Source organism: Trachinotus anak, unplaced genomic scaffold, assembly GCF_046630095.1.
Source record: "Trachinotus anak isolate AG129_WGS33_773 ecotype Australia unplaced genomic scaffold, CSIRO_AGI_Tana_v1 ptg000011l, whole genome shotgun sequence".
Classification (NCBI taxonomy): domain Eukaryota; kingdom Metazoa; phylum Chordata; class Actinopteri; order Carangiformes; family Carangidae; genus Trachinotus; species Trachinotus anak.
The window spans coordinates 31,385,835-31,397,954 of NW_027273862.1; the positions used below are offsets into that span (position 1 = coordinate 31,385,835).

The 12,120-nt window shown below is 42.8% G+C and overlaps 1 protein-coding gene across 1 annotated transcript; it reads right to left on the reverse strand.

The window, feature by feature from the left end:
• Positions 1-492: 492 nt before the first annotated feature.
• On the reverse strand, positions 493-6,227 carry galr1b (galanin receptor 1b). Its single transcript, XM_071489969.1, has 3 exons — positions 5,384-6,227; positions 3,101-3,166; positions 493-2,065 (listed from the first exon to the last, which is right to left on the reverse strand). Exons 1-3 carry the CDS (start codon positions 6,095-6,097, stop codon positions 1,748-1,750), a joined length of 1,098 nt encoding a protein of 365 aa, XP_071346070.1. The 5' UTR covers positions 6,098-6,227; the 3' UTR covers positions 493-1,747.
• Positions 6,228-12,120: the final 5,893 nt, after the last annotated feature.

Genomic DNA, 12,120 nt, shown 5'->3' on the forward strand with positions numbered 1-12,120 from the left:
ATGAAAAGAACAGAAGGTAAAGTTGAAATGTGACAAAAGTTTATTGATGTTGTCAAATGCTCAATTCAAATGCAAACGTCGGAACTTTTTATTAATGTCGGAGCAAAGTTTTATTTTTCCACTGTTCCACTGTTTTTCTTTATTTTACTTATTTATTTTTTGTCTTGTATTTTGGGTTATTATTATTATTATTATTATTATTATTAATATTGATATTGTTATTGTTGTATTGTTGATGACGTTATTGTTGTTATTGTTGTTTTTGTCATTGTTGCACCCTCAAATATCAGGAGTTTTTCAGTCTCCATCTGTGTTGAATATCTCCTCTGCAGTGTGAACACACCTCAGACTCACTGTGTCTCCACTGTGTCTCTACACTATCTGCAGAGACCGAGACCAAACTAAAGACCGGGGACAGTGTCCACCAGGTCCAGTCAGTACTACACACATGTCTGAAGCTTGTCTGTGTTCACTGAAAATCTGTGAACAAGCATGAGTCAAAAAGTTTAATGTTTCATTCACAAATAAACCTTCACACGTTTGTAACCTCACACACATAAAAATATCACACAGGATTTAAATGTAGATCACAGTCTGAGGTATGTTGGTAAATTGAACCTGTGATCAGTTCACCTGGACACACACCTTACACACACTTGTCTTGTGGACACTACAGTGAATATCAAACCAGTGTGTACCGTACCAACAGTAACAATTAAACACAGAAAGGTATGAACTTGGACCTGGATTGATGATGACTATTATTTTGGTTGGGGGGGGGGTGTCAAATGTTCCTCTGTCTCCTGTGGCAGTTACATGATACCTGATGCTTCATCGTTACTGAGTTATGACTAAAGAAAAGACATGAATCTCCCCACTTCCATGATTATTGATGAAAACTGAGTAGAATCTGTACCAAGGTGATTAGATATTTGTTCAGTCAAACCAATTGACACTGAGTATGGATTTAAAAACTTTAGGTTATTGATCAGTCTCTAAATCAATCATTCAAAGTACCACTAAATTAAATCTTTAAATACTCAAATAAATTTTCATCATTAAATATAAATGAATATATACAATAGACAGGAGTCCATGTTCCTCAAGGTTCCACAACAAGAGAGGGGCCTGTTCAGGGGCCTGTTGTCCATGTTCAGTGGAAACTATGAAGCTTCAGTCTATTCTGTAGCAAACACAGAACAAACATAAAACATGATAAAATATCTTAAACAAACCAGAATAAACAATCACTAAACCCCCACACGTTCTGTTTGTACTGTCCCATGTGAGGAGCCTTCATATTTCTCAGACCAACTGAGGTACTGAGGTACTACTTAAACTGCAAATTATACTGCAGCTCCTGTGTATTATGTTCAATTTCTGTACTTGGGCTAATTTATTAGAAAAATGACTTTTCATATCAACGCGACATATCAATGTAACCAGGACAGGTTAAAACCTGGACAGGTTTAAAGGGGCTGAATCCTCAACTGGTTTTCAGGGGACAGAGATTTCTGAAACCCTGTTTCTGTTTCATTTGGTAGTTCTTATGTTGATAAACCTCCATCTGATCTTCTACACCCAGACGAGGCTGACCATCAATACTGTCCTCAGCCAGTCACTTGTTGTTCCGTTGTCATGTGACCCACCTCCTGCTGAGGGGGTTCTCCATCAGCCCTTCCCTCCTGTTTTCTCTGGAGGAAATCACTGTGTTCTTGTCACTTATCTGATCACACCTCCCAGTCCTTCAAATGTTGGTGGTTGAGTGTGTGGTGGAAAAGTTCTCCATGCGGAAACGAACCACCTTGCCTTGGGGTGGCGGCGGGTACAGGAAGTGGCAGGTGAAGACCTGGCGGCAGGCCTTACGGAAGTTCTCGGACAGGAAAGCGTAGAGAATGGGATTAACACAGGAGTTTCCATAGGAAAGGCAGTGGGAGACGATACGAAAGGCAAAGGAGGCGTCGTTCAGGGGGAAGGTGCCAAACTCCACCCACATGGCAATGATTTGGTGGGGCATCCAGCAGATGGTGAAGGCAGTGACAACCAGAAGAACTGTCTGAGCCGTCTACAGGGGAACAGAGAGGAAACATCAGTGTGAATCTGCAGGGTGTGTTCAAAGACCAGAGGGGTGTTTGACACCTGAACACTGCAAACACCACATTCTCCAAATCAGTTCATGGACAATAGACAGATGCTCACCAAACGCTTCCTGAGAGCTGCTTAAACACACTCTACAGAAACGCAACTCACTTGTCATGTTCGGTGTTGTTGAAAGATTATAATTATATTTTTGTTAGAATCATATTCTCTCTCTGTCTCTCTCTCTCTCTCTGTCTCTCTCTGTGTCTGTTTATTCGATGATAAAACTAAAAAAGAAGATGTGATTTTTGTTTCTATAAATTCTCTGTCACAGAAATAATAAACAAACAGATATAAAAACCTTCAGCAGGATTTAGTGTTGATGACCACAGGGAGACTAAATGAAACATGCTGACAGTGAAAGTTGATTTAAAACAATGAGACCAAACAGGATCCAGGTGAACATTCTAATATAAACTGAGGTGGCATGAAGCAGTTGAAGAAGCTCAGTCTGGACGAAGCATTTAGTTTAATCTCTGCTCCTCAGACTCTCAGGGAATCTCCTCTATTCTTAGTCCTGCTGTCTAAATATTTATGCAGCAGCTTTTGTTCCTGCACTGACCCAGGAGCAGCATATACTCTGCTGGAAACTGATCCCTGATCTGCTGCTGCAGGACGTCTGCTCACTGTTGGCTGCCAGCCAGAGTGGGGCTCAACCTACACCCATCCAACCATCAACCTCCACCCTCCAACTAACGATCAGACCAGAACGATCAAGTCATCAAAGGAAGATGAATCGGTGAATCGTTTTGGAAACGTTTTAATCCTTTAAAGGAGCCACTTGTAGGTTTTGTTGTTGCTACATAGCTAAGCTACATTAGCATCAACAGCAGTTTACTCTCCATTCTTGACTAGAGCTTAAGCCATCGCTGAAGGAGCAGGAGGAGGAAGAGAAGGAAGAGGAGGAAGAGAAGGAAGAGGAGGAGGAGGAGGAAGAGGAGGAGGAGGAAGAGGACTGTACCTTTCTTTTGGAGCGCTCAGATTTCTTCGACATGTTCTTCATTTTTTTATGAAGATGAAACAAAACCTGAAAAAAAAGTGTGTTACACACAGTTACACACAATTACACACAGTCACACACAATCACAAACACATACACACAGTCACACAAAGTCACAATCAGATACACACAGTCACACACAGTCACACACAGTTACACACAGTCACACAAAGTCACACACAGTCACACACAGTTACACACAGTTACACACAGTCACACAAAGTCACAATCAGATAGACACAGTCACACACAGTCACACACAGTTACACACAGTCACACAAAGTCACACACAGTCACACACAGTTACACACAGTCACACAAAGTCACACACAGTCACACACAGTTACACAAAGTCACAATCAGATACACACAGTCACACACAGTCACACTCGGTTACACACAGTCATATGCAATGACACACAGTCACACACACATACACACAGTCACACACAATTACACACAGTCACACACATTTACACACTGTCACACAGTCACACACAATTAAACACAGTTACACACATTCATACACAGATACACACAGTCACACACATTTACACACAGATACACACAGTCACACACAGTCACACACACATACACACAGTCACACACAATAACACACAGTCACACACATTTACACACTGTCATACAAAGTCACACAGTCACACACAATTAAACACAGTTACACACATTCATACACAGTGACACACAGTTACACAAAGTCACACACAGATAAACACAGTCACAGAAAGTCACACACAGATACACAAAGTCACACACAGTCACACACAGATACACACAATTACACACAGTTACACAAAGTCACACACAGATACACACAGTTACACAAAGTCACACAGTCACACACAGTCACATACAATTACACAGTCACACAAGGTCACACACAGTTACACAAAGTCACACACAGATACACACCCACACAGTGACACACTGTCACACACAGTTACACACAGTTACACAAAGTCACACACAGATACACACCCACACAGTGACACATTGTCACACACAGTTACACACAGATACACACAGTCACAGAAAATCACACACAGATACACACAGTGACACACAGTGACACACAGTGACACACAGTCACACATAGTTACACACAGTTACACATAGTTACACACAGTTACACAAAGTCACACAAAGTCACACACAGATACACACAGTTACACAAAGTCACACACAATTACACACAATTACACACAGTCACACACAGTCACATACAATTACACACAGTTACACACAGTCACACACAGTCACACACATATACAAATTGAGCTGGTGTCCTACAAACAGACCAGAACCACACAGGATAATAAAATCATTGAATTTTATTGCGGTTCTCTCTGATCACAGTCTAATTCTCTCTGCTCATAAACTGAATAAACACATACTCCTCTCTAAACAAGGTAAAAACGAGAACATTTAAAAAGGATCTGCCTAACCTGCTGGTCCATATATCAATAATCTACAGATCCACTGTAAAACCTGGACAAGATAAATAAAGAGCAAATATATTAAAGTGTCTAGTGAAAGACATAAAAATACAACCCTCCATGGCTGACTAAGCAGATCTTATAAAAGCGATAATGGCTCCAGAGTCAGGTCTCTGTAGTTATGTGCTTGTTTTTCAAATCTTGGGAGTAAAATTGTAAATGAAGAGTCCTCGGCATCTTGAACTAATCCACCACCTTCTTTGTACCATCTTGCCTCTGACCAAAGTGAGTGAACAGGACATCATGAAAATAATAACGAGCTTGAGAGCTGTAGCTCTTGACATCTTGACATCTGTGCACAGATGTCCATGGGGGTGTCTTTACATGTTTAGATGTTTAGATGATCATCATTTTTCTGTCAGATAATACGTTTCACTATGACACAGGATCAGACAAAAAAAGTTATTGTGATCTGGAAAATTCATTGTGAGATCAAAACATCTCTGAACTCTTCAGACCCTCCTGTCATATTTTTGTTAATATATCAGTGTATCTCCCAAACCATTTCTCGGTCCACTTTAACCTTCTCTCAGTTTGAAGAAGTTTTATTTTGAAACTTCTCGGCGGTGTTCGTCTCCGCTCGCTTGCCGCAGGTTTTTACGCACAGATTATATGATCAGCAAGACCGTGCGCGCCCTTTGGTCCCAGTGGTCTGATATTAATGCGTGTTTTACAGCAGCTGGAAGTCAAACATTATCTTGTTAAATTAGCTCTTTCCTGAACTGACCTTGGTATAGCAGCAGATGATGAGCAGCAGCGGCAGCAGGTATCCAATCAGTAGGATGGTCACCTTGTAGGTGTGTTTGGAGGCTCCGGACCACTGCTCCCAGCAGAAGGTGCAGTTTGGGGCGGTAGGGTGGTTGGTGAGGACCTGGTGTTGGGCTACTGGCACCGAGCACAACAGAGACAGCGTCCAGATAACGCACACCCCGACCAGCGCGTTCCTGCGGCTCCGGACGCACGGAGACTTCTTCGAGTGCACTACGGCGATGTAGCGGTCCACGGACATGGCGACCAGCGTGAAGATGCTGACCAGCATACTGACGGTGGAGAAGTAGTGGCCGAACTTACAGAGGAAGGCTCCAAACACCCACTCCGGCAGGGAGTAGATGGTGGCCTGGAAAGGGACGCAGAAGAGGAGGAAGCTGAGGTCCGCCACGCTCAGGTTCAGGATGAAGATGTTGGTCGGGCTGCCGGAGCGCCTCCCCCCTCCTCCCCCACCGCCTCCCGCTCCGCTGTTGTACCTCACCTTCCCGATCACCACCATCACAAGAGAGTTCCCCACCACCCCCACCACGAAGATCAGCCCGAATACCACTGGCACGATCACCGCCTCCGGTCCGGACCCGCCGTCCTCCGCCGCGCCGCCGCACTTCGCTTCAGAGCGGTTGGATTCTATGAGTTCAGCCCAGCCGGAGGAAACGTTCCCCGGCAGCAGCATGTTGGAGCTCCGGGCGCTGGGGGGTTAGAGAGGAAGACCGTGACGGACTGACTGAAAGACCAGGTCCATGATCCAGGTCAAACACGTCCAGCGGAGAAGTCCGGACTCTCGACTGCTGGAAACACGGCAAGTTGACGGAAACATGAAATACTGTTTCCTGTCAGGGGATGTCAAAGTAAAACCACTTCATTCACTGTCAGACTTGAACGCTCAGAAGTAGATTTCAGACCTCTGCATGTGATGAGTCCAGCATGTAAACTCTGTTGGATCTGGATCCCAGTGAGACGTTAAGAAGTAAAGTTAAAAAGTTAAAAACAGAACTTCAAAAGGCTCATTCAATTCAATTCAGTTTTCTTTGTATAGCACCAACTCATAATCTACATTATCTCAAGGCTCTTTACAGGGTCAGGTCAAGACCTTACTTTGTTATAGAGAAAAACCCAACAGTTCCCACAAAGAGCAGCGCTTGGCGACAGGGGGGAGGAAAAACTCCCTTTAACAGGAAGAAACCTCCAACAGAACCGGGCTCAGGGTGGGGGGGGTCTGCCTCAACCAGTTGGATTTAGGAGGAGAAAAAGGTGGGGTGGGGAGAGAGAGGAGAAAAGAGAGAGAGAGAGTGGTAGGTCTGTAATGATATTTTCAATGATTTGTACAGTTTTCCATGTGTCATTTTTCTTATTTTCTTTCATTTTTATAAACTCATGTTGACCAGTTACGATTTTATTTTGTTGGTAGACCCTAGTACTTCCTGTTCAGTTGTAAGTATCTTTGTGTAGTCAGTGTAAGTCTGGAGTCTCCTGCTGACTGATAAGACACTGTGACAAGGTTTTATTACAGTTCGTGATGAATATTAATATTCACTTTATTTACCATCAAACACAGGAGCCATGGCGCAACACACACTGTAGTCAAGATAAAACTTCACAATAAAAGACCATAAACATGAACAGGTGGAAGGATGTGTGTGTGTGTGTGTGTGTGTGTGTGTGTGTGTGTGTCCACAGTGTGGTGCTACAACAGCTCCACACAGTTAAAACACAGCTTGAAAAAGCAACATGTGGACTTCATCATCCAGCAGCAGCAGATGAGTCTCAGCAGGTTCATCACCACAGATTCAAGTCATTAAACACATCACCATCATATGATGACACTTTAACACACACCACACAAACACACACTATACAAACACAAACACCACAAAAACACACACTATACAAACACAAACACCACACAAACACTACACACCGTTGTTTCTCTCTTTGTCAGCAGAGACCTGAGTCCAGCAGTGGGTCCAGAGTCCTGAGACAGTCCTGATCAGGAGAGTCCTGCACTCAGTCTTTCTGTGGTGAAGTGCTGAGGTTTTGTTTTGTGTGTTTATTCACGTGTTGCAGTGTCTGCAGCTCAAACATTAAGTAAAATCTCTCCTCACACTGACTGGTTACTTCCTGATTTCTGTCCTCTCAGCGTCCCCTGATGAAATGTTCTTATTTTGTCTTTGTTCTTCACCCAGAATCATTCAGATTTTCTTCATCTTTGACAATTTGGGTCATAAACAGCTGTTTGATGAGACCTGCTCACTCACACATGCCTTGCGACCACATCAATCACAGACCTGTCCTTGTTATGTCCCTGTGTCCATCTCTGCAGACATCCAGATCAGACAGGCCAGTCCATCTGTCCTCCCTCTGTCTGTCAGTCATCAGTTTTCTGACGGGTGTGTCAGAGACATAATAAATGACACTGTCGCTCGTTTGTTTCCAGCTGCTCGTTAAAGCCTAATTTCTCTCACTAACTTCATTTGTTCACTGCAGTTTTCTTTGTTTCCTTTGTTCCAGGAAGTTTGTGGAAATGAGACAGAAAGATCAGATTGTCGCAAGTGAAGTTCACACTAACTTTCCTTTGATCAGGTTCAGGTCAGTTGTTACAGGTTTGTGTGATCACTTACACACTTGTTGCAGAGTTTGGCTCATTGTGTTTAAACTCCACACACACAAAAAGAAACTCACAACAACAACAATCACAACCAGTGATACACACTGTTTCACAGCAGCAACAACACACTGATCACACACAACACTGCTGTGAATACCACACAGCAGTGTTGTGAGTTTAATTTTGTCATTTTGTCTTCACACAAACAGAAAACAGCTGATTTTACAGTGATGAAGATGATGCTGCTTTATCCTCAGCTGAAGTTGATGAACTGAAGCTGAAGCTGACAACTGTTCTCAGTCAGATGTTACGATGTATAGTGACTGACATTGGTCCGGACTCTGCCCGGACTCCCTCACTGTCAGACCATGATCCACCACAGTGGCTCTGATGTGTGTGTCTGTTGACAAGTCTTCTTTGCCCTCCTCCTCCTCTTCCTCTGTCCTCCTCTTCCTGTGTTTTGTGTGTTGTGTGTTTTGTGTGTTGTGTGTTGTGTGTGCTTTGTGTGTTGTGTGTTTTGTGTGTTGTGTGTTTTGTGTTGTGTGTTGTAGAATTAAAAATCAGAAAATGTGTTTGTACTTTTTTTTCTTTGTTTTGATTTCAAAAGTTCAGGTTTTGGTTCTTTGGTCTAAACTGTAGAACTGAACAAGTGAGAGAAGAGGTGAAAGAACAGGTCCCCTATCCATCGCACTGACACATGTGTGTTGTGTGTCTGCAGATGTGTTCTCTGTAGTTCTGTGTGTTGGAGCTGAGCTGCTGATCCTCTGATGGAGGTTGTGTAGTGAGGACAGTGTCAGCACCCTGAGAGGAACCATTAGAGAACATTAGAGACCATGAGTGAACATTAGAGACCTGCAGGGAAACATCAGAGCAGCTTTGTTAATGATCCAAATCCTCGAAGAAAATATGAAGGACGATGAATTCAGATCCAGGTATCGTGTTAAAAACATCCTGCCTTTAGGCTGACTAAGTTCAGGTTCCAGGTGGTCTTCTGGACTGGACTGGGGACCTGTGTACAGGACTCACCCTGATATATTCTAAACCTGCTGATGGTCAGTTTATGTCTGAGTACTGTCCTGCTCACTGATCCTGGATCAGGTCTACAGGTCTGCGTGGACTGTTCAAAGGCAAAGGAAATACCTGAAAATAAAACAGTTGATTTAAAAACAACAAAAACATTTGATAGGAACCTCAGACTTCACTCTGAGAACAACGACACCCCCTGGTATCGGACACGTTGATGGGACCCCTCAGTCCTTCTCAGCTGATGACAATTGCTGTATGATGTCAGAGTGATGTCATCAGCTGACTTAGATGTACTGTCCAGTTCAGCAGCCTCAGAGTCCACTGTAACTGGTTTATATTCAGACTGTTTCGCTCCTGTAGATCTCTCTGAGCTCACTTCAACAGTTTCTTCATCTAAACCATCAATTTGTCTTCTAGACCCTGTTCCAAAAAGGCTGTTCAAAGAAGTTTTTCCTTTAATCGGCACCTCTATATCAAGTCTGATTAACTTATCTTTATCAACTGGTTATGTACCGCAGGCTTTTAAAGTTGCAGTAATTAAACCTCTACTTAAAAAGCCTACTCCAGATGTTTTAGCCAATTATAGACCCATATCCAACCTCCCCTTTATTTCCAAAATCCTTGAGAAGGTTGTTGCAAAGCAGTTATGTGATTATTTGCACAGGAATGGTTTGTTTGAATATTTTCAGTCAGGTTTTAGAGTCCATCATAGCACAGAAACAGCTCTGGTTAAGGTTACCTATGATCTCCTCATAGCCTCAGACAATGGACTTGTCTCTATACTTGTCCTGCTAGATCTTAGTGCTGCATTTGACACCATCGATCATAAGATTCTATTACAGAGACGAGAGCATATGGTCAGCATCAAAGGAACCACACTAAGCTGGTTTAAGTCATATTTGTCAGATAGACTCCAGTTTGTTCACGTTAATAATGACTCTTCTATCAACACTAAAGTCAGTCATGGAGTTCCACAAGGTTCGGTGCTAGGACCAATACTCTTCAGTCTATATATGCTCCCTCTATCAAACATTATTAGGAGGCACCAGATAAATTTCCATTGTTACGCAGATGACACCCAGCTGTACTTATCCATGAAGCCAGGTGAGACTAACCAGGTAGCCAAGCTTCAGGTGAGTCTTAAGGACATAAAAACCTGGATGACCAGTAATTTCTTACTCTTAAATTCAGACAAAACTGAAGTTATTGTAATTGGCCCAAAACGCCTCAGAGATACACTATGTGATAATATACTGACTCTGGATGACATTACCTTGTCCTCCAGTGCTACAGTCAGAAACCTTGGTGTCATTTTTGACCAGGACTTGTCCTTTACTTGACATATAAAGCAAGTCTCTAGGACAGCCTTCTTCCACCTGTGCAATATTGCTAAAATCAGACCCATTCTGTGTCTAAAGGATGCTGAAAAGCTAGTTCATGCATTTGTTACCTCAAGACTGGACTACGGTAATTCTTTATTGTCAGGATGTCCCAAAAATGCAGTAAAAAGCCTCCAATTGATCCAAAATGCGGCAGCACGAGTGCTGACAGGAACTAGGAAACGAGATCACATCTCTCCTGTGTTAGCCTCTCTGCATTGGCTCCCTGTAAAATCCAGGATAGAATTTAAAATCCTCCTCCTCACCTACACAGCCATTAACGGTCAGGCACCATCGTACCTTGGAGAGTTTATAGTTCCCTATTTTCCCAATAGGACACTTCGCTCTCTAAATGCAGGTCTACTTGTGGTTCCCAGAGTTTGTAAGAGTAGAATGGGGGGCAGAGCCTTCAGCTATCAGGCTCCTCTCCTGTGGAACCAGCTCTCAGTGTGGGTTCGGGAGGCAGACCCCCTCTCTACCTTTAAGATCAGGCTTCAAACTGTCCTGTTTAGTAAAGCTCATAGTTAGGGCTGGCTCAGGTATGTCCTGACCCATCCCTTAGTTATGCTGCTATAGAGCTAGACTGCTGGGGGAGTCCCATGATGCATTACACTCTCTCTCTCTCTCTCTCAACTACTTTATGCCATTAACTTTTTACCCTGTAAAGTGCCTCGAGATAATGTATATTATGAATTTGCACTATACAAATAAAATTGAACTGAATTGAATCAGTCTACAGCAGACATTTGAGCAGAAAGTGATTTGTGTTGGAATAACTAGAACAGTTTTGTATTGAGTCGAAACTGAAGCATGAAGCTGATTGGTCACAGTTGCTGATACAGGTGTTTTTCATTTATGATCTTATTCAGTTACTGATATTCTGCTGATGTTTGACCTGATTCCTACTGAAAACCTGTTGCAGCCCGTATTAAGTTCAAATCTCTAATGCTTGCCTACAAAGTTGTCTCTGGCACTGCACCTACCTACCTGAACGCCCTGGTACAGGAATATGCTTCCTCGTGACTGCTGCGCTCCTCTAACAAATGACGCCTGGCTCTGCCACCCATCCGTCCAAGGCAATCCAAACTCTTCTCTCACATATCCCCCGTTGGTGGAACGCACTACCACTTCCTACCAGAGCAAGGGCGTCCCTCTCTACCTTTAAAAATTCCTGAAGACCCAGCTCTTCAGAGAGCACCTTCTCTCCTAGCACTACATAGCAAATCCACACTTAAAGAATCGTCACTAGCACTTATTGCTGCGCTATCACTTCTTATCGCACTTAACCTTGATTGTTCCCCTTTCTGTAAGTCGCTTTGGATAAAAGCGTCTGCTAAACGATTAAATGTAAATGTAAATGTAAATGAAAACAAGAACCAATATGTGATCAATAGTTAAATTAAAGAGACAGGATTGATCCTGTCAGTCACTATCTCACCTGTGTCAGTCAGTCAATAGAACATTACCGACTTGTGTTCTACTGAAACTGTCACATATTCTGAACTGGTCTGATCTGTAGAAGAGTTTCAGAGGATTTATGTGCCTTTATCTATTATTGATTATTTATAGAATTTATGACTAACAGATTTATTGTGTTACATGTGTTATTGTTACAGCAGGAAACACAAGGACAGATTGTACCTATCTGACGTTATCATGTTTTCTCCTGCTCAGGTTGATGACTCC